The sequence below is a fragment of the Sciurus carolinensis genome, chromosome 2 (assembly GCF_902686445.1).
Source record: "Sciurus carolinensis chromosome 2, mSciCar1.2, whole genome shotgun sequence".
Classification (NCBI taxonomy): domain Eukaryota; kingdom Metazoa; phylum Chordata; class Mammalia; order Rodentia; family Sciuridae; genus Sciurus; species Sciurus carolinensis.
The window spans coordinates 197,082,235-197,106,449 of NC_062214.1; the positions used below are offsets into that span (position 1 = coordinate 197,082,235).

The following is a 24,215-nucleotide window of genomic DNA, read 5'->3' on the forward strand; positions in this document are numbered from 1 at the left end:
GCGGCAGGACGGCTACCTTCTTGCCGGCGCCGAGGCACCTCAGGGGCCTGGACATCGGGACTCTTCCGCTCGCCCCGGAGCCGAACACCGACTGCAGTGCAGGGCTGGAGTAGGACAGCGTGGTCACCCCTGGAAGCCGCAGTTTGGGCAGCTCCATCAGGCAGGCGGGTCCTCGCCTCTTGCCACGGTCCTCCTCCTGCCTCAGGGACTGTTTCTTGAAACAGAACAGGGTCAGTTTCCCTCCGTGGGAACCAGGAAGGGCAATCGCAGCCCTCCGGTTCCACTTTGGTCTGATAAAACTTCCTGGCTGGAGGTGGGCCCTGTGGCTACAGGACGCCGGCAGGCAAGGCACCCCAGGATCCCCTGGGGAGAGCACTGGCCACACACTTCAGCCCTTGGACATGGCCCTGGCCCACCCTCTGCAGCTGCTCCACTCAGTTCTGCTGACCCAGGGAGGCTGCCACCTGCCCTGAGAGTGGGACTGCCGCAGAACTTGGCCTCCTGCTCTACCTGGGAGGCGTGTGCCCACATCTGCCCCCACGGCTTCTGCAGTGTGAGCTCGGAATGGGGTCTACCTTTTTTAAGGACTGAAAGAAAACTCTGGTGGCCAGTTTCACTGGGACACATTCCCAGATGGCACAGGGGTTCTTGGCAGCAGCTCACAAGGCAGCAGGAGGTGGAGAACGCCAGGCACCTGTGGTCCCCACTCTGTCCTCCCAGACTTGACACCACCTCTGCTGGCCCCTGAAGGTGGGCTTTGGGGGCCAGCTGGGAGCAGGGGCAGCTGGGCCAGCAGATCCAGGAGGAGTGGAGGTGGGGGCCCTGCCAGGTGAGGAGCTGTCGCAGAGCTGCTGCACGCCTGGACGCAGTGCCCTGGCTGCAGCCCACCTTGCCTGCTGCGGCTCGCTGAGCGCCCACCAGTGCCGGGGTCTGCGAGCGACAGAGGGATGGTGACGGAGCTGCAGGAGTGCGCATCCCTAGCAGAGCTCAGGGCCAGCCCCGGGCTGTGAGCCTGCTGGGGCTCAGTGGGTGCCCGCAGTGCCCATGCCAGGATGCACAGGGCAGGCAGAAGGGAGGGCGAGAGGCTGCAACAGGCTGGGACTCCCGCCCGTGGGAGGTGTGGTTTTCTGAGCCCCCACTAGGTCATTCTGAGGGCACAAGCAGGTGCGTCTGCTGAGGGTGCAGAGGGTCTGGCCTGCAATAGGACACCTGTGTGGGGTCAGGATAGCAGAGAAGTGCACGGGAGGGTCCCACGTCTGGGCCTGTACACACAGGTGCCAGCGTGGGCCCTCAGCTAGCAGGCAGAAAGGGCCTGGGCAAGCAGAACCTGGGGCATGGTGTCCAGGCCTCAGCTGACATGGGACAGCCCTCCACAGATACAGGCCACCGGGGTGTGCAGCCCTGCTTTCTGATTTCAGTCAGTACCTGCTTTCTGCCCTCCTTTGAGAATTGCCCGTTGAGACCAAATAGTTCAGGCACCACAGGGTGCTCTGGAAAGAAAGCTCTTCCGTGGCTGGCCAGGGAGTGCTTCTCGGCCACCCTGCAGAGGAGAAGAGAGTGGCCACACCCACAGAGGGCAGAGCACTGTTGCTTGTCTGCACATCTGCCACGAGAGCGGTCGCATGAACTACTAGGCAGTGCAACCAGAGGTGTGGAACCAGGTGACACTCAATGCCCTCACTAGATGCACACCAACTGAAGCAGGGCACTGCCTGCACAGCGGCCAGTCTCCCTACCTGCCTCATTGGGAAGCATACTTCCCAAACAGGGTGGGGGTCATGGGAGGCACTGACCACTGCCAGACCAGAGCCCCCGTGGCCACACGGAGTCCCAAGGAGGCCTACCTCTGCTCCTGGAAGTAGGGGTGCAGCAGGGCCTGGTGGGCAGCGATTCGCTCGTCAGGATCATAGGCCACCATGGCGTGCAGGAGGGAGAGACATTGAGGGGACAAAGTGGTTGTCAGTTGAGGTATTCCTGATCCCTTTTTAAAAGGAAAATCAAAACTCATAGCTCTCGACCTGTATTAAAAGCCCAATGATAATAAAGGATCATGCCATTATTTGGAGCACTTGGTCAGTCATCCTGAGTCTAAGGTTCATGGCCTACAGAAGGGGGCACGCCACCCCGTCCAAACCACAGACATGCAATGTCAAGAGTGAACTGAAGCTGAGCCATAGGCCCTGGGGGTCATGACGTGCTGCGGGTTCAACAACTGTGACAAATGACCCTCTCAGGAAGGATATAGAGAGCGTGGGGCAGGGGGCTGGGCAGGTGAGCAAGGGGCCCATGGGAAATCTCTACTTTCTGCTCAATTTTGCAAAATCTAAAACTGATCTAAAAATATAAAGTCTGTTAAAAAGGAGTGTGTGTGGGGCCAGGGCTGGGGCTCAGCGGCAGAGCACTTGCCTGGCACGTGTGAGGCACTGGGTTCGATCCTCAGCACCACATAAAACAAATAAAATAAAGGTCCATCAACATCTAAAAAGAGGAGTGTGTGTGCAATCTGTTATGCTATAAATGTAAGAAAGTTACCTTTCCTCTAAAAGATTAAAATCACCTTCCCACCTGAGAAGGACGAAATAAAGTTTAAAAAATGGAAAAAGGCAGCATCTAGAATCGCTGTCCTCTCCTTACCTTCCTGGGGCCCAGGAGCTGTTGGCTGCTCTCCTCTGGCCCTTGGGGCCCCTCAGAAGCCCTAGCTCCCTGGCTGGGGCTTCACCTCTGAGCCCACAGAATCCCAGGGGGTCTGTGACGCCTTGTCTAGGAGCCAGTGTCACCCCAGCACTGTGGGGCGGCAGCAGAAAGCCTCCTGTGTGGTCGGTGCTTGGGGCACGCTCCTCCCCTGAGGGTGAATACTCGGGGGACAAGACCCACTCCCAGGCCCTCAGAGAAGCTGTGAGAACTCTGTGCAGTGCTTGAGGAAAAGCACCCTGTGACCCCCAAAAGACGCGGGCAGCCCCTTTTCAATGGCAGAGGGAGCCCAAATGAGTGAGGGGCTGAGCCACCATGGCCCACTCGGGCGGAGCAGGCCCCACTCACTGTTTGAACTTGGTGAGGGTCTTCTGAGCGGGGGTGCCGATGACATCGTGGATTTTTGAGATCTGGTCCAGTTCATTTGCTCCGGGGAAGAGAGGCTGCAGACTGTGGGGCAGGACAAGGGCACGGGGGTGGTGAGCGTAGCCTCCCGGCCAGTCCCTCTGCAAACGTCCAGGATCAGTCCCCATGGCCATCCCTAGGGCTGGGAGACTCCGTCCTGCCTGGAGGGTGGGCCTTCTCCACAGCCCAGGTGAGTTTCCCGAGAGGCAAAGAGACAGACCACACTCCAGTGTCTGCGAGAAACGTGAGCGTCCTCACCAACTGCCACAGACAACTGTGGGGCCTGCTACCAGCCGGCTGAGTGAGGCGAGTTCAGGACAGAGCGGGTCAGGCCTTACTGGCAAATGACTTCCAGGAACCCTTCTGGTTTCCAGAGCTTTACAGATTTTGGAGTTGGGAGTGAAAGATTTTACCTGTATAAACCAACTCAATTCATGTTACGTGCCATAAAGAAGAGCCTAAAACAGCTCTGCCAGGACTGGCTGAGCTTGTCAAGAGCAGCGTCTGCAGTGGGAAACAGAGAAGAGGACCAGGGGCTCCACGGTGGCAGGGCGGAGGGTCCCCACCCAGCGCAGGTTACCCACGTCCCTTCTCCAATGCCCTCCTAACCAACCCGAGGGAGCGGAGAGCTGTGCTGGCTCAGGCTTCCATGCAGCCACCACGCGGCTTTCCCAAGTAGCCGATCACTAGTGGGAGCGCTCTGCACTCAAAGGCGGCCCTGAAGTGCACATGTGCCCACCCTCCAGGGGCCAGGTGCCAGGGACTGAACTCAGGGGCACTCGAGTTGCTTAGCACCACACCATTGCTGAAGCTGGCTTTGAACTCGCCATCCTCCTGCCTCAGCCTCCCGAGCCACTGGGATTACAGCGTGGGCCATGGTGCCCGGCCTGCCCACATTTTTGTAGCGGTCAGTTGAACAGATACGACAATGACACTGGGTCACAACTCTCACTAGAAGAGTCACGAGGAGAAAGAGGGAGCTGCCCACCCTTGTGGGCTTCTCTAAGCCGCTCCACTCATCCAGCATGGACCAGCCCTCTGCCTGTCTCCCTGGTCCCTGCTCCTCTCGGAGATGAAGCCAAAGGCCAGAGCTGGGGGTGGGGAGGCCAGGGGACACAGTTGAGGCTGGGCTTCTGTGCCAGAGGAGCCTTGTCCTCACGCTCTGACCAGAGCACCCTGCCACTGCGCACACCGCCCACGGCGGTCCCGGGGGTAGATGAGCTGGGCTCCCCTCTGCTCCGGGAGGCCGGTCTGTCAGTCACTGCAGGATCAAGCCTGGAGGAGAGATCTGTCCCTAGGAGCCACCTGGTGTGGGCTCCCCAGGAAGAGGAAGCAAGGAAAGGGACAATGGAAGCCCAGGAGGCTTTTGTTTTGCCCCACTGGGGATGGAACCAGGGGCTTGCCATTAGGCCAGCGTCTACCACTGGGCCACATGCCACCCGCCTTGAAACATTCTGCTGAAATAAAACCTGGAGGTGCAGAGGCCACAGGACACCCTGTGGCCTGAGCCTCCTGTGCGACTCGACTGCGACAAGGCGGGGCCCCATACCTGGCGATCTCGTAGAACACGCAGCCAGCACTCCACAGGTCCATCTTGGATGTGTAGAAGCCGTCAGTGAGGAGACACTCCGGGGCTCGGTACCAGCGAGTGGAGATGTACTCTGTGTACGGCTGCTTGGAATAGACACTTCGGCAGGACCCAAAGTCCCCTAGCTTCAGGACATCCTGCTGCAAGCAGCAAAAGGCAGGAGGTGACACCTCCTTCTGCAGCAACTGTCACCCAAACCATTTCCAACATTCATGTACGAAAAGAAAATTCCTAGCATTGAAACTACAGGAAAATACAAGTTACCACTTTGTAGGCAGTTGAATGTGCCTCTGGGGATGGGGACCTGGGGCTTCTTCCTGTGGAGCGTCTGCAGACATTCTGGCAGACTTAGCACATGTCCCCCATGTCTCCAGAGTCCCCAGGTAAGTCGTGCACATGAGCCACATGTCCCCTTGTACCACAGCTCCCAAAGCCACTGGCTCAGTTGGTTCGCCCTGCATGTGGGCTCTCATAGCCAAATGACTTCAGGGGACTCTCCTGACGGTGCATCAGAGAGACACTGAACTCAGGCTTGCAGGGGCTTCAGAGTGGGGGGCTCAAGGCTGGGCCCAGGCGCTGCAGGGGAAGACCTCACACCTGGAATGAGCTCAAATCCTACCTCTGCCACACTGACAGCTCGTGTCTGGGATGGCCATTTGGATGGAGTGAATGTGGTCACATTCTTCCAGCTGTACATACAGTTATGTTGGTGTCATTTGCTTAATAAGCCTTCTTTTCCAAATTGAGAGGGGAAAAGATCCTTAAGAAACCTGCTTCCGGGCTGGGGAGATAGCTCAGTTGGTAGAGTGCTTGCTTGACAAGCACAAGGCCCTGGGTTCAATCCCTAGCACCACAAAACAAAAAAAAAAAAAAAAAAAAAAGAAACCTGCTTCCTCGCTAGCTGAGATAAGCTCATCCAGTGAAAAAGACTTCACAGTCTACCTTTATTCTGAAATTGAGTTCCCATATAAAAGTTCTTACCTTGATGAGTATATTTTCTGGTTTTACATCTCTGTGAAATATTCCATTTCTGCATTTGGAATAAAAGGAATAGAATTAATTGCACCCTTTTTTCTTTTTTGTACCACTGAGCCATATCCCCAGCCCTTTTTGATCTTTATTTTTTTAATTTATTATTATTATATTTTGTTCTAATTAATTTACTCTTTATTTTGAACAGGTGCTCACTTGGAGTTACTAAGGCTGGTCTCAAACTTACAATCCTCCTGCCTCAGCCTCCTGAGTTGCTGGGATTACAGGTATGTGCCACCATACCTGGCTAATTGCACCTTATTGATTCAAATTCTTGAAAGCAAATTGTATTTTTAGTGACTGTCAACACATTTACTCATCTGAGAGCTGCCCCATCTCCAAAAGTATACCTGTGCATGTGATCAAGGGATTTGCATAACTGGTACATATAGTGCATAATTTTTTTTTCTGACAATGGGTGTCTTCTCCCTGTGCAATCAAGGAAACAGGCAAATATGGTTACCAATGGTACAGATTCCCTTTTAAAATACACAAAATCCACTTTTATTTAATAATATGTGAAAAATCTAAGTTTCTGTGTGAAAACTAATCTCAGGTAGTTTTAGGAATACGAGGTGCACCTACAAACGACGTCATTTAAAATCTTACACACTGGCATGATTTCATTTCAAATCACATAGAATGTGCATTTCCTTTTCAGTTAGACCACCACTGAGAAACGGTCACAAGAACAAGGTCTAACAATCTTGGGTCTTCCAGGATTCTCCCTCTCACACTGCATTAGTTTTGAAAACTTGAAGAGTCACTTGAAAACCCTGTGTTTTGCTGGGTGCGGCAGCACATGCCTGTAATCTTCAGGAAACTGAGGCAGGAGGATCACAAGTTCAAGGCCAGCCTCGGCAACTTGCGAGACCTTAAGCAACTTAGCGAGACCTTTCTCAAAATAAAAATAAAGAAATAGAAACAGACTGGGGATATGGCTCAATGGTTAAGTGCCCCTGGGTTCCATCCTTGGTACCAAAAAGAAAAGAAAAAGAAAACCCCATGTCTTTGGCAACATCCTGGCTAGGTAGAGCTGTCCATTTTATTTTTTTATTTTGACACAGGGTCTATGTTGCCCAGGGTGGCCTTGAACTCCTGGGCTCAAGCCATCCTGCCACCTCAGCCCCCCGAGTAGCTGGGACTATAGGTGCGCCGGCATTGGAGGACAAGAGCACAGTCCAGCAGAAGTGCCACCAACTGCTTGGGATTCCACCGTCCACATTTCCCTCCCTCACAGAAGTACCACTGACTGGTGGCCCCAAAGCACACGGCCTTCTTGCAGGGTCTATCCTGTTGCGAAGCTCCCAACATGCCACCTCAGTACCACAGGGCTACTACTTCAGAGGAGGTCACATTTCACTTGATGTGTTTTTAAGTTCCTACATTTTAAACTGGCAAAGTGACCCACTTCTCCCTCATGACCATGTGGCTGGCCCATTTGACATTGTTAGTCTCAAGTTTGCAATTTCTTTTCACAAGTAAATGTAATCTTTTTCTCTATATAGTTAAATAAGAATGTTTATAATATGCAAATAAGTAATTGAAACTGTAAAATATCTCAATGCAATTAACTTTTTATGTAATATAATTTTTTTATCGTTTCATGTCACCTATTACCACTTTCCTGGATTTAAAATAAAATTAATTAAAATTAAAGCTTTGTGGGGCTGGGGAGATAGCTCAGTTGGTAGAGTGTTTGCCTTGTAAGCACAAGGCCCTGGGTTCGATCCCCAGCACCAAAAAAAAAAAAAAAAAATTAAGGCTTTGTTAGCTTTCCTGAGCTGGAGGACTCTAGAATTTTATTAACTCAATATCCACATAAAGGTGGAAAGAAAGCAGTTTCCATTCTCCCTCAGAGCTGCTGAAGTCTGGTTCTGCGAGCCACTCCACGGCCTCATGCTGGCTGTCCCTGCCCAGAGAGTCAGCCTGACACTCCAAACTCCCTTTAGCCAGTCCCCTGTCTCTGGGGTTCTTGGACTCTACGGCACCCCACCCGCTCAGGGGAAGGCACAGAATGCTGCCCCACCTAGGCCTGCGGCAGAGGCACAGATGGCCGCTGGGCCTGGCTCCCTGCTGGGGAACGGAGCCCTCAACACCCTTCTAGCTCAGGGAATGCTCCTGCCAGATTCACAAGTGGCTTCCCGTGTGCTCCCGAAGCTTGCCTAGTACCTGCTTCCCTGCTGTTCCACTTCTGAAATACCTTTCTCAACCATGTGCACACATCCAGACCTTACCACATGACACTGGCGTCCCAGGCATCTGAACTTAAACTTGGGAAAAGAGAGGGCCTTCCTAGAGAAAGTCTCATCTCTCCAGTCTTCATAACCACCCAGGGCTCTTCTAAAAAGCAGACTCCAAGGCTCACACCCAGATCTAATAAATCACAAGGAAGGGCCCAGGGCCCAGGAGTCTCTTTCTCAGCTGCCTGGGCCCAGGGCATGAGCATCCTCCTTAGGTGCCATCCCTTTTCCCCAGGTTCCTCCCTAGTCCCTGCTCCCAGCCCTAGGGCCAGGGGCAGCTCTTCCCCTCTGCCCACCTTAGGAAGGGTGTCCCCACAGGAGTGAAGCAGTGCAGAACAGTCAGCAGTCTGGACAATTGGAGTCCACACTCTCCAAGAACTGGGCTCACCACCACCCTCCAGTTTGTCCAAACCCTGTGGGCCTAAGACTGTATCTAGTTCCCACCAGATTTTCAAACAGCCTGGAACAAACAAAATATAGTGCCATTAATAACTCACTCAGGAGTCCCTCAGGGATGCTGCAGGCCACGACACCATCCCTTCTGCTATAGCCATCCCAACCTTGGTAACTTCAGCAAGTTACCAAAAATCCTCACTAAGGAGGCTCCATGGAATGTCACATATATCAGTAACACAAAAAAACTTCACATGACACCAGCTGCAGGGAAACGGCCCTGATGCTGCTTCATGAAGAGCCAGCCCCGCCTGTCCCTGGCCAGAACCTGGCTCTCCTCTCAGGTTCAGAGGTGCACGCTGGGCCCCAGCACAAAGGTGACTTCACATCCATCGAGGCCCAGAGGCAGCACCTGTGGCATCTCTGTGTCCCTGCTATGCCCTCTGGAGATCCAAGGGGCCCCAGTGGCAGCGCCACTCTGTGGGAGGAGTCAGAGGAACAGGCAGGGCCACACTCACAGAGCCTGGGCCCTGGTGGCCTTGCAGGCTCAAGGACAGGGTCCTCCCGTTCTGCAGTTTGAAACTGGGTCATCTCAGGTAAGTGAACTTGGAAAAGTTTCACCTTCTTTGAAATTCAGTTTCCTCACCTGGAAAATGGGAAGCTAATGAGGAAGCCTGCCCACACGCGCCGAAGCGACCACGCCCGCCTTCCTGAGCACGCTGGGGGACCCGGTGGGCTCCCTGACGGGGGCTGTGACGACAGCCTCGCGAAGCCCTGGGCAGAGGCTGGGGCCCCAGCTTGTCACTGTGACAGGGGATTGTGCTGCTTCCACCCGGCCAGCCTGGAGCCTGCTTTCCAGAAGCACCAGTTTGAAACCAACAGTCGGGTGTCCTCAGCCAAGGAGCGTCACCCCCGAGTGGCCTGGAGACTGCCGGGTGGGGAAAGCAAATGAGTGAAGAAGCGACAGAGGCCGTGCCCTGTCCTGCTCCCGTTTTCCCTCCTATCCGTGCACCAAGTTATCCAAATGGTTTGCAAAGGACTCTTACAGGATAAAACTGAACTGCCTGGTGATAAAGCTTTGCGTCGTGGCTACATGGGGCTCTGGCCATCAGTGGGTCAGAGTTGATGAAATACAGAAAGTACAACTGAGCCAGTCCAGCGGCCTCACCGCAGGGCAGAGATGCTGCCTGGCGAAAGGCACAGGCGGCACTTACTTGGGAGACGAACTCGCTGCCACTCCTCCAGTCAAACCTGGCTTGTTCCGTTTTCTCCTACTTGGTTCATTCCCCCCATATCATGGACTCTCTCAGGATGCCGCCCACCACAGCCTCTGAAAAGCAACCCTAGCGGACAAGCCCAACCCACGGGCCCAGCCAGCAGGCAATGACTGGCATTTCAGGGTCAGTCCATCGCATTCCCTCTCCCCATTAAGACTGCTGCCAGGGGCTGGGGAGATAGCTCAGTCAGTAGAGTGCTTGCCTTGTAAGCACAAGGCCCTGGGTTCGATCCCCAGTACCCCCCCCAAAAAAAAAAGACTGCTGCCAGGGGAGACCTGGGGTCCAGGAGGCCAAGTCTGCCAAGGGAAGAGAGGAGGGGCCCGCCCGGGAGCCGAGGCAGAAGCCCTGCTGTCAGTGGTGGGGCCTCAGCCACCGGGGCTCTCCTCAAGGCCTAGCTCAACTTCCTCCCCTGGAGGGGTCTCTCCTCATCAGTGTGAGCTTCACACAGCCGGGCCTGGGTCTGTGGGTCCCACTGTATCCCACCTGCTAGAAGGTTTCGAGGCACCGACTGAGACACCTTCCCGCCCTGCCTGACTCTACCGCCCTCCTGCAGGCCGGTGCTTCCCCAGCCCCCATCACCTCGCCTCCACTGACCCCTGCTGGACAGAGAAGACCCCCTACCTCATCTTCTCTACCCTCACTCTGCACACAGCCACAGGCCTCCTGAATGACACCCATCCGAAGGGCGTCTCCACCTTCTGCTCTTGCTGGACCCAGACCCTGTACACCGGTGTGCACGGAAGTGGACAATTCCAGACTGGGACCACTCTCTCCCTTCCTTATCCCTCTTTACTCATATCTCCCTCTTTACTATTTAACGTGTGGCACTGCTGAATGATCTAACTTCTGAAAAGAGTAGAATTTAAGTCACACAAATTGCTATTCTGGTAGCAAAAGCTTTAGTGATTACTCGGCTTTTAATACATCAGTGCTGTTGTCAGCGAGAGGAGGCGAAGGGAAGAGCCTGTCCTGTGAGGCTCCCAGCTGGGGCAGCAGTGAGCTCAGGGTAGCAGTGCAATCATCAGGTCGAGGCTGCAGCAGACTTGGGCCTCAGTCCTGCCTCTGCCATTTGTAACGGCTTTATGTTATCACTTGATCCTCCAAGCCTCATTTCCTCATCTGTAAAATGGGGCTGATAATAATACTGCCAACCACAGAGGGGTGTCAAGAGGCATCTGTGAGGTGGTTAGGAAAACGCACCCGGGACCAGCCCAACTCCAAGCCCCTCCTGCCACCTACTAGGTAATAACCTTGGACCAACTTACTTCTTGCTCTGTGCCTCAGTTTCCTCATATTTAAATGGGGATAACAACATGCCCAATAGTTGCCCAACAGTTGCTGTGGAGGTAAGATGAGTCACTCCTATGAAGTGTTGAGCTGGAGCAACGTGAGCTGTAGCCCTGGTTTCACTAACGCTGTGACAGACTTTCCTCCACGTGTTACCATTTTGCTGGCTGCCTCCTTAGTTCAGTGCACTGAGCAGCCTGGGCCCACAGGACACTGGCCGCACATGTTAAAGCCGGCCCCTGTTCAACAGCCCCAGCTCCCGCTTGGCATCTGCTGCTCAGGGTGTCTCTCAGGAACTGAGAATGCATCCATCAAGAGATTAAGAGCTCTGCCCAAGACCCGTGGAGGACAGAGCTGCCTGGTGGTTGCCAGCCAGCAACACGGCCAGTCTCCCACCACGAACCACACCTTTATACTTCTTGTGCTCCCTATATATCCCACTAGCTATTTCCTCTTAATCGGCTTCAAAATTACTAATTCTGGAGACCACACAGCTGAGCTATCTATCATTCAACTCCACTAGCTTTGCTGTGGAGACACCTCTGACACGCAAGTCATGATAAAGGTTGCCTAGGTTATGCCTCAGGGAACTAAGGCCATTTTGTCAAACCACTGACTCTTTGCTTGAGCCAGCACAGGTGTCCCAAGCGAAAGGACATCAGGAAGCGAAAGGCTCCACCTGCAGATCATGGCAACACCGTTTTCTGAGTGTGTCCCATGAAGAACCATGAAGGTTGGTTGAGCGTGCATGGACAGCCGATTATCACCTCCCATCCGCTCCCACGCCCCAGGCCATGCTGCTTCTTCATCCCATGGTGCCCACAAACTGCACTCAGGAGGCGGACTTGAGGTTTGGGGCTTGGATCTCCCCAATCCTCCTTGCTTAAGTGATCAGCCTACTGCACAGCTGGAAACCAAAGGGGTCTGTTGAGTAACAATGTGAGGAATGAACAATTGTGGATCTGAAAGTCCGTCTTCCACATTCTCTGCAGCTAGACACTGGGAAAAAAGGCTTTGATTTCTGTAATTATACAATCCCTCAACCACTGGAAATTAAAGATATTTATTCTAGGCAAAGCTTTCTCAAATGTCTAAACATAGATCAACATGCTGAAAATTCTCCTTCCCCTTGTTTTTCTTTCTTTCTTTTTTTTTCTTTTTGGGGGGGTACCAGGGACTGAACTCAGGGGCATTTAACCACTGAGTCACATCCCCAGTCCTTTTTTGTATTTTATTTAGAGAGAAGGTCATGCTGAGTTGCTTAGGGCCTTACTACGTTGCTGAGACTGGTTTTGAACCTGCAATCCTGCCTCAGCCTCCTGAGCCAAAGGGATTACAGGCATGTGCCACTGAGCCCGCTACCCTTGAGTTTTACAATACCATGCTCTAGGAAGCACCATAGGAATCCTAACACAGGGCAGGTCATCTTACACTGAGGGAATCGTACTAAACAAAGGAATGGATTACACAGGTTCTTTTTCTACTTTAGTTGTAGGTAGCCACAATACCTTTATTTAATCTTTATGTGATGCTGAGGATCAAAGCCAGGGCCTCACGCCTGCTAAGCAAGCGCTCTACCAGTTAGCCACAAACCTAGCCCGTATACAGATTCTTTAAAAAGCAAAATTTGGGGCTGGATGTGCAGCTCAGTGGCAGAGTGCTTGCCTAGCATGCATGAGGCCCTGGGTTCAATCCCCAGTACTGCAAAAAAAAGCAACATTGGCTTACTGGTGTCAAAAATAATAATAATAATATTGTAAAAAAACCTAATAAAATGTAGGGGTTGTTTCACTGGGTTGTAACTGACAACCAAGATCGACACACACTGAGCATCAGTGTGAAGAATCAGACCACCCCATTATTCAGACCAGGCGGAAGGAGACGCTGGTTTAGGAGCATCCCCAGGTACGTGCTGCTCACTCCTCAGACAGGACGCCCTTACAGGTTCCTGAAACAGCGCCTGCTCCTCCTGCCCCGGAGCAGTGTGCCCGCCTGCTCTCCCTCTGCTCCCTCCAGGGTTTCCTGCCCATGGCTGGACTGTCCACTTTCTCCTACTGCTGGTGTGTCAAGGCCCAGAGGCTCCTTCTCTCCAGCAGCTCAGATTTGAGTGATTTTGACCCAAAAAACCAATGACTAAGTTTGTTAGAAGTGTACTTAAAACAAGAATAAACAGATTGCTAAGTGAATAAATACACAAGGTTTGTAACCATATATTCCCAGATATGAGGCAATCTCCTCTTTTCCCAAAAAATTCCATACACTTTCTGACCAATTTATATACATGAACTTTTGTGGATGTAGAAAAACTTGCCCACTCAAATTATTTGTTTTATTAGTAATTCATTACCACATAAATATTTAAAATCATAATAAAATGCAGTTCTCTGTATTTGTGGGTTCCATATCTGTAGATTCAACCACCCATGGGTTGAAAATACATTTTTAAGAAAACTGCATCTGTAGGCTGGGTTCTGGCTCAGGGTAGAGCAGTGACCTGGCACGAGTGAGGCACTGGGTTCCACCCTCAGCACCACATAAAAATAAATACGATAAAATAAAGGTATTGTGTCCATCTACAACTAAAAAAATTTAAAAAGAGAGAAAACAGCAGCTGTGCTCAGCAGGTAGACTTTTCCCTTGTCACTGTCCTCTAAGTAATATGGTACAACAGCCACTTCCACAGCATTTACACTGCCTCTGGTCCTGTAAGTCACCTGGGGTGCAGTGACGGGAGGCATCCCCAGAGTCTGGAGTCAGTGCCCTGAGGATGCCCAGGGCAGCTGTATCTTCATGCTGACACAATGCTGCCTTCATCCTGCCCCTTCACACAGACAGCTGCATCTGGACTCGTCACATGTGTCCTCAGCACTAGCCTGCCTCATCACAAAAGTAGCTTCTCAATCTTTTTCAGCCTGCCTAACCTGTCTGAGATGACATAGCTTTTAAATCACCTGTGATGATCCCACTAAAATTCTATTCCACGACACATGAAGAAACTCTTAGGACGTCAGGGCAGCTGATTTTCTTCATGTGGCCTCGGGTTCAGTGTGATCTGTACAGGACACTGGCTGTTGTTTTCTTGGTGATATACACCAGGTCCATCTGTCCTGACAGCCAGCAGACCCACGAGGTCGAGCCCCTGAGACATTTGTTCACCAGAGGCCAACCATCTGTCTCCTGCCTGCTGGCTCTCTAGCGTGCCTCGGCAAGCACCCGAGGCCAGCCCTGGCTGGGGTCAGCTCGGGCCAACAAGCTTCCCTAACAGTGCTTCACTGTTCAAAAGAAAGGAAACAGCGAGCAGCCTGGACACCAGTGACGTGCAAGCAGGAGGAGGCCCCCACGCCAGGGCTCTTCTGGGGAAGCTCTGCCGCATGCTGAGGAGGAAGACGGGGAGAGGCACTCAGAGTGGGGTCCCCAGAGCTCCGCACCCCTCGAGGAAGGCACGAGCTGCGGTTCTCTGCTGCCTTCAGCACCAGCTAGTCCACATCTTGGGGTCACCCAAAGGCCTGGCTTCACTTCCCAGTGCGGCCACCTGTAGGAAGGCCTGCCTCTGGCATCACCGTTGCACTGTGGTGACAAGGACTTTGAGAACAAGAGCAGAACACGGAGCTACAAACTTTAATGAGTATCGGAAGGTAGCTTTCGAAAGATTCTACGTACCTCGTATTAGCTCATAAATATTCATGTCCATAAGTTCACATATTAGTGCAAGAGAACCAGATTTTCTGTCACTGAAGAAGAAAGCAGGCTTTAAATTTTTTTGTCTTAATCAGAAAATATAATCAAATATTTAATTCATTGTAAACATTTCTGGTAAACATAAGGCACTCCTACATCAGCCAGAGATGGCAGTATGACTATTAAAATAGTAGAGGTTTTGATTTTCAATCAATATTTCAGCTAAAATTAATTTTAAATAACAGTAAAAACTTATTTTAAGCAAAAAATCTAAAAGCCGCTTTTAAAAAAAGAGGTATATCTTGAAAATATAAAATTAACCCAACAGAGAGATTGGAGAATTAGCTAAGCAAAACAATAAAAGAAAAATGAACTTAACTCATGCTCTATGACTGAATGTCGAGTTTTAATTAATTTTAAAGTAACTGAATGTACCTAACTTACTTACATGTAATGGGATAAATTACAACAGGAGAGGAAAAACCAAAAGCCACTCTCAGGGAAGAGTGAGAGTCACATCTCACTCACACTTACGTGCTGTCCAGGCTTCAGACGGAGCCAACGAGCATCTCCTGATTCCACTCAGGCCCTGAGCAGGCAAGTCTGTGTCACACCAGGCCACCTGGCAGAGGTTCCAGGACAGTCTGGCCAGAGTGCTTTGTGGGGTGTGTGTGTGCACACAGTGCTGTGACTGTTATGTGCAAACTGTGCTAAGAACACTGCAGGCCAAGGGGCCACACAGCTATGTCAAGACCTACTGTTTTGAGTTTACAACTGTTGCATCCTCTGATTAAAAGTCGCCAAGCTTTAACTGGCAGACGAGTTTCTAGGCCGTCTTTACAGGCCCAGGTCCCTGCAGAGCTGTAGCAGGGCCAAAGAGCACTTTCCCAGAGGGGCAAGGTCCTGCTGGCAGAGAAGGCCTCCTGGGCCCCAGTATACCCAGGGACAAGACATGCTCTGCCTTTTTGATTGGCAGGCAAACCTTATGAAAACTACTCTATGATTAGGACAAATGGAAATCCCCTGGAACAACATCAGGTATCATAAGAAAGACTGCAAGAGGCTGTGCAGAGACCATGGTTGGCAACAAGGTGAGAGTGTGAAATGACGTGGGCGGCAGGGCTGGCCTGGGAAGCCGTCATTGGCACTCTAGGCTCAGGGGTCTAACCGAGCTTAGGAGCCAAACCTTGAATGCTGCATGCTGCCACAATATGAGGTCGCCCCCCTGAAGACACCTCCACGTGAGGGGTCAATACGCAATTGTCCAAACAGAAATGCAACGTAAGGTGAAGTGAAAATTATTATTTTCTGAGTTACAAATATTAAGTCCACCATGGTTTTCTTAAAAGGAGATTCAGTCAATAACAAATTTTCAAATCTAGATAATTTTTCCAGCTCCAAGTGTACTTACAAAACTACTTCATGCAATGTAAGAATGTTCGGGTGTGGGTTCAGGCGCCTCAGAGCTTGCACCTCTCGGAGGTTGTTCACCTGCTCAATGCTATTTGTGGGTAAAAACAGAGAACTGATTTACAATTTCGGTCAACTTTAAAATTAGAATTACTGAATAACATTTATTATCCACGTTAAAAATTTTAAAACTCACAAATATTTCAAGCAAGTCAATCAGATTGTACAGTTCCCATCAGAAACTGAAGTTAAGCATATTTCTGTATTATCTTATAAAAATCAAGGTTCTTATAGCTTAGGAAATACATGAAAAGTTTTCCCATCTATTATCCTGAACTATTCTTTTGTAGTTTCTTATACATATTAACATAGAAAAAGATATTAAATTTCCTGATTAAATTTATTGGTAAGGCTTATTAATAATTAAAGTTGATAATTAAACTGCATTGTTCAGTTTATAGGAACTGTACATACTATCTGAAAATATGCATTTCAAGGTTCCAGGAACAGACCCAGTCTGCGCCTTGTCTTTGATGAAGTCTGCACTTCTCGGCCATCTCTTCTGTCTGGTGACAGGTGTTATCCCTGCAGGTGTCTCACTGCAGGATCTTCTTTGTGAAGACTGCTCGGCCTGACACTGCCCATACTCCAAATCACACCAATGTAAGTGCTAGGCCTGTGGCAGCTGTCCCTGCCCTGCAGGCACCCTTCCAGGGACACAGCCCTCCTGGTGGGAAGTGGTTCACACCTGATGCAATGACTTGATGCTCTAGGGACTTCCATCTCAGATGCTCCAAAGGAACCAACTGTGGGAATATTCTTCTTTCCTTAACTGGCAAACTTCTGTTCCCCCAACTCTTAACATGGAAACCTCAGATTTTCTTTGGTTATTCAGGGAATAGTTATACCCAACAGTACATTACTATAGTTTAATTATTTTTTAAATTTTCTTCTTAAATGAAAGGGTCTGTTGAGTTACTACAGATCTATTCAGAAAAAGGACAAGGTCCTGGTACAAGTTCCACACTACCAGCAGCAGGGTAGGTAGCAGTTGGGAAAGATCCTGAATATAGCTGGGTTTTTCTGTTTTCATTTTGTTTTCTTTTGGTGCTGGGAATTGAACCCAGGGGTACTTCACCACTGAGCCACATCTCCAGCACTTTTTATTTTTATTTTGAGACAGTGTCTTGCTAAGTAGCTGAGGCTGGCCTGGAACTTGTGATCCTCCTGTCTCAGCCTCCAAGTGACTGGGGTCACAGGTGTGCACCACCACATCCAGCACTTATTATATAGTTGTAAATCAATATGGCTGAATAGTAAACCATCTAGGGCACCAGCGCCTGGAGGCCTGCAGCAACCTGCCAGCACCAGCTCAGCTGCCATTCAACATGGCCGCTGGTGATGGGGATCCAAAAACACATGTAGTAAAGAACAGCTTCAATACACATGAAGTAACTGATAAGAGCTGGAGATTTTAACACCATCTCTCAAGTTTGAGAAAACAAGCTTTCAAAATAACAGTGACCACATCCTGACAGCACTACTGACACATCCACCCGACATCTTTCAACGTCTAGGGAGCACTCACCCAGACAGGCAACAGACTGGATGGAGGGGTAAGCCTTGGTACGCTTCAAAAAACTGAAATGTGCACAACATGTTGGCTGGCCACAATGGAATTAAATTAGAAATCGGCAATAGTAAACCATCTAGGAAAGACCCAAGTATTAGGGAATGGAACAATGCATTTGTAAAAGTTCAAGACCAGCCTCAGCAACTCAGCAAGACCCTAAGCAATTCAGTGAGACCCAGTCTTTAAATAAAATACAAAAAGGGCTGGGGATGTGGCTCAGTGGTTAAGTACCCCTGAGTCCAGTCCCCAATACCAAACAAACAAAAAAAAAGGTAGAATAAGAACAGTAAAAGTCTAAATTAAGTAGAAGAAAAATAAGAAAGAACAGAGATCAGAAAACTGGAAAAGAGACAACAGAGAAAAGTAACAAAGCCCAAAGTTGGTTCTTTTTTTTTTTTTTTGGGTGCTGGGGATCGAACCCAGAGCCTTGTGCTTACAAGGCAAGCACTCTATCGACTGAGCTATCTCCCCAGCCCCTCAAAGTTGGTTCTTTGAGAACCCCGGCAAGCACGTGGCAGGTAAAAAATGCAAAATGCTACATACCCCTTTGCATGATCCCAGCAGTTCGGGAGGCTGAGGTAGGAGCATTGCAAGTTCAAGGCCATCCTCAGCAACTTAGTGAGGCCCTGAGCAACTCAGTGAGAACCTGTCTCTACATAAATAAAAACGGCTGAGAATGAGGCTCAGTGGTTAAGCACCCCTGGGTTCAATCCATGGTACCAAAAAAAAAAAAAAGATATGAATTCTCCCAGAAACTACAGATTTGACATAATCCATCCAAAATCTCAGTAGTTTTTATTCTGTATGGAATTGACAAGCTGGTTCTAAAATATTTAAAGAAGTACAAAGGATGCAGAGTAGGCAAAACAGTCTTAACAAAGAAAAACTAAGCTGGAAGATAAATATCACCTGACTTCAAAACGTACTATTAAACTACCTGAATCAAAACAGTAAGGACTTGAAATGAGGGTAGTCAAAGAGGTCCATGAAAGAGAATAGAGTTCAAACAGACTTACACTTTTATAGTCAATTGACTTCTGACAAAACAGCCCAAAGGGGAACATCTTTAACAAATGGTGCTGGAACAAGTGGATATCACTTGGGGAAAAAAGGAGCCTTGACCTCCCTACCTCAAAATACACAACAATTAATTTGAGATGGCTCATGGACCTAAATGTAAAAGTTAAAGCTATATTTTTAGAAGAAAATATAGTATTGTCCTAGCCTGGGGATAATTAAAGATGTCTAAGACTGAGAACAGAAAACAATAACCATAAAAAGGAGATAATTCCATAAACTGGGTTTAACATTAAAAATTTCAGAACATCAGCCAAGTGTGGTGGCCTCGCCTATAATCCCAGCTTCTCATGAGGCTGAGGCAAGAGGATCACAAGTTCAAGGACAGTCTTAGTAACTCAGAAAGACCCTGTCTCAAAATTAAAAATAAAAAAAGCTGGGGATAAGGCTCAGTGGTAGAGCACCCCTGGGTTCAATCACTAGTACAAAAAAAAAAAAAAAAAGAGAGAGAGAGAAAATCAGGACATCAAAGATGCAAAGATGGGCTGAGGACATAGCTCAGTTGGTAGAGTGCCTGCCTCGCAAGTACAAGGCCCTGGGTTCAATCCCCAGCACTGAGAAAAAAAAAAAAAAAAAAAGATACTGCAGACATCCCATCCTCTTCTCCTCTACTTTCCTCCTACCCTCCTGGCCTTCCCCACAGCCTTCCTCCTCCTTCCTGGCCCTCTCCCTTAGAAGAAGAGAAATCAGAGAAAACAGACCAGCAAACCACAGACATGTAGAAACAAACCCCAAAACATACCTATGGATGGATTTATACACAGAACATAAAAGGACTTCCTACAAACAACACAATAAAAAGACAAACAGCCCATTTTTAAAACAAGCAAAAAAACCTGAACAGACACTTCAAAAAGGAAGACACATGAACAGCCAGTAGGCATATGAATCAGTGATCATCATCCTTAGCCATCAGGAGGTGGAGGCTAAAATCACAGGATAACATGGCACACAGGCCAGAATGGCTAATTTAAAAGGTTACCAACCCGAGGCTGGGCTGGGGCTCGGTGGCAGAGCACTTGCTTTGCACGTGTGAGGCACTGGGTTCAATCCTCAGCACCATGTAAAAATGAATAAATAAAATAAAGGCACGCTGTCTACCTACAACTACAAAAAAAATTTGTCTTTAAATAATAATTTTTAAAAAAGGCTACCAACACCAAATGCCAGCTGAGGCTATGAAGCATTTAAAACTTTCATTCTTTGTTGGTGAGGATACAAAGCTACAATTACTATGGGAAAAGCCTAGGCACAGTTTCTTATAAAGTTAAATGTTCGCCCACTTTAGATCCAGTGATTGTACTTGTAAATAATTACATATGAAAAAAGAAAATATATATCCAGAAGTCTTACATAAGAATTTCACAGCAGCTTTATTCAACGGCAGCCAGGACAGGAAACAATCCAAACGCCTGCTGACAGGAGAACAGACAAACTGTATGCAGTCACAGACTGGGACAAATCCTACTCAACTAAAAAGGATCAACTACTGTTAAAACAGCAATGCCGACTTTCTGCTGAGCTAACGGAACTGGGCGTGAGAGCACACACTGCGAGAGGTCAGGTAGTCTGAGTTTCTTGGAGGGAATAAACAGCCACAGCTGTCTGGGATGGGAGTGGGGGACTGAAAAGGGACATGAGGAGACTTTCTAGGATGACACTGACCACGTAGGGTGTCTGTTGGCCAAGACTGTAACAGGTGAGTTACATACACCTTATGTATGCAAATTTTACCTTAAAAAGGAAAAAGAACGGTTGGGGCTCAGTGGTAGAGTGCTTGCTTAGCATGTACCAGACACTGCAAAAAAAAACAAAAACCAAACCTGTAGGCACTTGGACGGCATCAGCACGCGGCAATGCACTAGGGTAGATCACTGGCTTTCTGAGCAGCAAACATGAATGTTGGAGTTGCCCACAGAGAAGTGAATCCAAATACCCGTGTAATGAACAGCCGGGGTGTGTGGCTGACACATGCGTTGGGAGTTGGCTTGCTTCACATTGTCTTACTCAGCATTCCCTTCTTTAGTGTTCCAGTTGCTTGGACCTTAACAAATATTATACATAATCTGGGGATGTATGTATTTTTGCATGCAGTGAAAGGAACACCTTTTGAAACTCCTGGCCAAGGTAAAGCAAGGCTCCTAACTCATTGGGAACAACTGGACTATGGAGTACAGTTTACATCTTCACAGAAGTTTTTCACAATTTCTCCAATAATTCTATATTTTCTGGAAAGTTTCTATGCAAAGTATGATCCAACTCTCTTCATCCTAAATACAGCTTCTCTTCTGAGTGTGCTTATTCCCAAAATGCCACAACTACACGGTGTTCGGATCTTTGGAATTAATAAGTATTGAAATGTTTTAAAACTGAACAAAATTTTACAGCTACTGAGTTTCCTGTAAGGAAGGAGTAGTTAGTAAACTGCACTGCTTCTGTGATAATGTGAAATGAGAGGTATCTACATCAGAGGACCAACTGCTGGTTCTTCATATGCTGTCTTGAAGTGCAGAATTCTACTAAACGATACCTGTTTAATACATCTGGTATATTTTTGAAGAAAGGCTTTTTAGGTAGGCTGGGCAGGTCCAGCTTATAAGTTAATGGTAGTACAGTGAGGATGTAGTATATAAATCCAAGGGAGTAAGATATTTGTAAGAAACTAGGACCAGCTTAAATATAATGATGGGCATGACATGAGGAAAAGAAAATTTCCAGTCATTCAGTGACAGTGTAGGCAGACTTAACATAAACCAGAATCATCTCTATAAGTTTATTATAGATTCTTTTTATTACCATATATATTTCTCTTATATATAAGAGGATATATACCTTCTTGATTCATACAAACCACTTTCTATCTCATGAGTATATGGTGTTTTGTTTTTGTTTTTTGGGTTTTTTTTGCTGGCTCAGTATTATGTGTTGATAGATGAAATTATTTTTGCATTTATTACATTACCTAGTTCATGAAGGTCCACTTTTATGAGTGATGATGGAAGAGAGCCAGGTATCTAACAGATAGCTTCTGAGTGAGCATTCCAAGTTTGGAACAAAATAGATTTTACATGGTTTTCTAGACACAAGGCTATTAATAAACCAATCAGGAAAATAATTTATTTCAAGCAGTTAAAGTACAGGGGAGTTTATAGGTGTCTGCTGTTTTGGTTAAGCAACTTAATTGGTAAAGTCTGTCATTCCTTAGAAAAGAAATATAAAGTGGACAGCTACATAGCTACCTGTGGGGTAGCAGTAACTACTTCTCTAGCCATAGTATCAAAGCAAGTAATGGATATTTTGTTTTAGCAGGTCTATAGTAAAAGATAAGATTGTCTTTCCTTAGTCCTGCTCTCAACCCTCATAGTTTGCTTGTTAATATTTTGCCTTTAAACTTGTGAGCCTTAGTGTAGGGAACCCCAAAAGGTAACTATTTAGAGTAGTGATTATATTGAATTCTTGTGACCTAGGGAAGCTACCTATAGTTGTTAATATTAATTGCAAGAAAAAAACTATATACTACTTCAGAAGTAATCACATTAAAAAAAAAAAAACAAAAAAAAAAACCAAAGTTCTGATATAGGATGAAACTGAAAAACTGAGTAACATATTTAAACAAAATTGAGTAAAAGGAGTTGTAGACCAAGTTAAAAATCAATTTCTGTCAACGAACTGACTTTCTGGGGTAGTGATCATTGTTTTGTATTTCAAAAGTATTGAGTTTAGAAATCAGTTGTATGATACTGCCTTTGTATATTTGTCTTTCCCATGTATTTTTAAGTAACTGGTAATCTATACTTTAATAAAAAATTTTTCCTTGGTAAAACAAAATAAAACAAACCAAAACTGTATAATGTTATCAATTGCATGTTTGTATCCCCCCAAATTCATATGTAGAAACCCTAACCCTGGGATATTCCTGGGAGGGGAGACTTAGGTTATGCAGGGAGCCCTTGTGACCAGAGACTAGAACATGGCTCCCTCTCTGCGGACACAGGAAGATGGCCACATGCAAATCAATAAACAGGCCCTCCCACCAGACCCCAGATCTGCCAGCACCTTGAACTGGGACTTCCAGGCTCTGGAAGGTGAGAAACAAACATCTGTTGTTAAATCTACCCAGTCTGTAGTCCTTTGTTTCAGCAGCCCAAACTACACTAAGGCATACATACTGACCAAGTAGGAGAAAGGGACTGTGCAGAGGCACAGACTAAATTAAAATAGCTTCTGGCTGCTAGGTAACAGGGTTCACCACTCTTTATTTGTTTGAAATTTTCCACACTTTTTAAGTAAACAGAAGATCTATTTAAAGTAACTTGTTAATTTCTTGCCTTTGTTTCTATTTTTTCCTTACAAAGTAGCTTTTTATGTTCCTAAAGGAATGTGGAGGCGATTTAGTGACTTGACTTGGGAAACATTATGCCCCAAGTCTAGACCTGCTGGCTGCAGCGAGCTGGTGGGGCACGGAAGAACACTGGGAGACAGCTGCACAGCAAGGCCGGGGACCGTAATCTCTCTAGACCTTGGTTCCCTAATCCAGAAGATGGTGACAACAGCATCTTGCTTCAAGGACTACAACAGGGATTAAATGCCACTGATAGACAAGTCACCTGGTGCTGCTGGTGGCACCAGACTCGGTGAGCAACTGCCATGATCTTCACTGCTACTGCTAGTATCATTTCTCTTCAATGTTCAAAATCGTCTCCAAGCCCTCTGACCCTGCCTTACCTGCCAAGGAAGAGCTGGTTTGTATCACAAGCTGCGTTGCTGCTGCATGCGCCACGGGCACGTTCCTGCATTATTTCATATGACCCCACAACCAACTTACGAGGTGGATGCTGTGTTCCTCTTTTGCATAATTAAGGAAACCAGGGCACAGAGAAATCAAGAACTGTGCAAGCGGGGCTGGGGAGATAGCTCAGTCGGTAGAGTGCTTGCCTTGTAAGCACAAGGCCCTGGGTTTGATCCCCAGCACCCCCCCCCCCAAAAAAAAAAAAAAAGAACTGTGCAAGGTCCCAAAACTAAAGCCCAGGAGCAGCAGGGCTGCTGGCTCTGCTCTCAAGTGGGAGCCCTCTGCTGGCCAAGCTTAGCAGGCTGCTGAGCCTCCTGCTTCAGGGCACAGAGACCCACCAGGATCTTGAGTAGGGGTCTTGAAAGTATTTCTACAGGAAAAATGCAGAATAAAGTCATTGTCAAAGACAGACTCTCCTTAACTGTGTACTTTGGGTGAGTACAGGTGGGAGAAAATTGTGAAAACAAGAAAGGGAAACGAGGAAGCCTTGGCCTTGCTGCAGGCAGAGGCCGGGGGCTAACTCACCTCTGCGGAACACAGAGCCTGTCTCCAGAGCTGCCAGGCCCCGCCTCAGATGGGACCAAGGTGCCCTCCATCAGTTTGATCTTACCTGAACTTCATGTCAGCAAAGATTTTGGCAAAAGCCATTAATTTCTATTTCAATTCAAGCAGAAGGCAATGAGTGGAAGGAAAGCTGGAGGGGTCGGGAGTA

The 24,215-nt window shown here is 48.2% G+C and overlaps 3 protein-coding genes across 16 annotated transcripts in view; 2 read left to right on the plus strand and 1 right to left on the minus strand.

Moving 5' to 3' along the window:
• Positions 1-6,587, plus strand: part of Wdr20 (WD repeat domain 20) — a 102,709-nt gene extending 96,122 nt beyond the window's left edge. The window contains exon 4 of the mRNA XM_047538903.1: positions 5,865-6,587. Coding sequence (XP_047394859.1) covers positions 5,865-5,885 — 21 coding nt within the window. The 3' untranslated portion in view covers positions 5,886-6,587. The remainder of the gene's footprint in view (positions 1-5,864) is intronic.
• Positions 1-24,215, minus strand: part of Mok (MOK protein kinase) — a 52,351-nt gene that overhangs the window by 10,718 nt on the left and 17,418 nt on the right. For 4 of the 14 annotated variants that reach the window (XR_007106990.1, XR_007106989.1, XR_007106992.1 and 1 more), the window contains exons 3-11: positions 16,006-16,095; positions 14,577-14,647; positions 6,067-6,145; positions 5,666-5,714; positions 4,646-4,824; positions 3,040-3,141; positions 1,845-2,018; positions 1,426-1,540; positions 17-104 (exon numbers count right to left, since the gene is read on the minus strand). Coding sequence is in view for 4 of the 14 variants with exons in the window: in XM_047538917.1 (XP_047394873.1) it covers positions 17-214; positions 1,426-1,540; positions 1,845-2,018; positions 3,040-3,141; positions 4,646-4,824; positions 5,666-5,714; positions 6,067-6,145; positions 14,577-14,647; positions 16,006-16,095 (1,057 nt within the window). In the remaining 10 variants the exon portion in view is untranslated. Of the gene's footprint in view, positions 1-16; positions 215-1,425; positions 1,541-1,844; positions 2,019-3,039; positions 3,142-4,645; positions 4,825-5,665; positions 5,715-6,066; positions 6,146-8,998; positions 9,842-14,576; positions 14,648-16,005; positions 16,096-20,067; positions 20,130-20,448; positions 20,513-24,215 lie in introns of those variants that run through there. The other 10 variants (XM_047538917.1, XM_047538915.1, XR_007106994.1 and 7 more) reach the window with 9 other exon arrangements.
• On the plus strand, positions 20,350-22,265 carry LOC124976135 (ORM1-like protein 1). Its single transcript, XM_047538920.1, has one exon. The coding sequence runs from the start codon at positions 20,610-20,612 to the stop codon at positions 21,069-21,071; it is 462 nt and encodes a 153-aa protein (XP_047394876.1). The 5' UTR covers positions 20,350-20,609; the 3' UTR covers positions 21,072-22,265.

What these genes read in the sequence shown, in the direction of transcription:
- LOC124976135 (XM_047538920.1), top strand. Translation starts at nt 20,610, where the DNA reads ATGAATGTTGGAGTTGCCCACAGAGAAGTGAATCCAAATACCCGTGTA.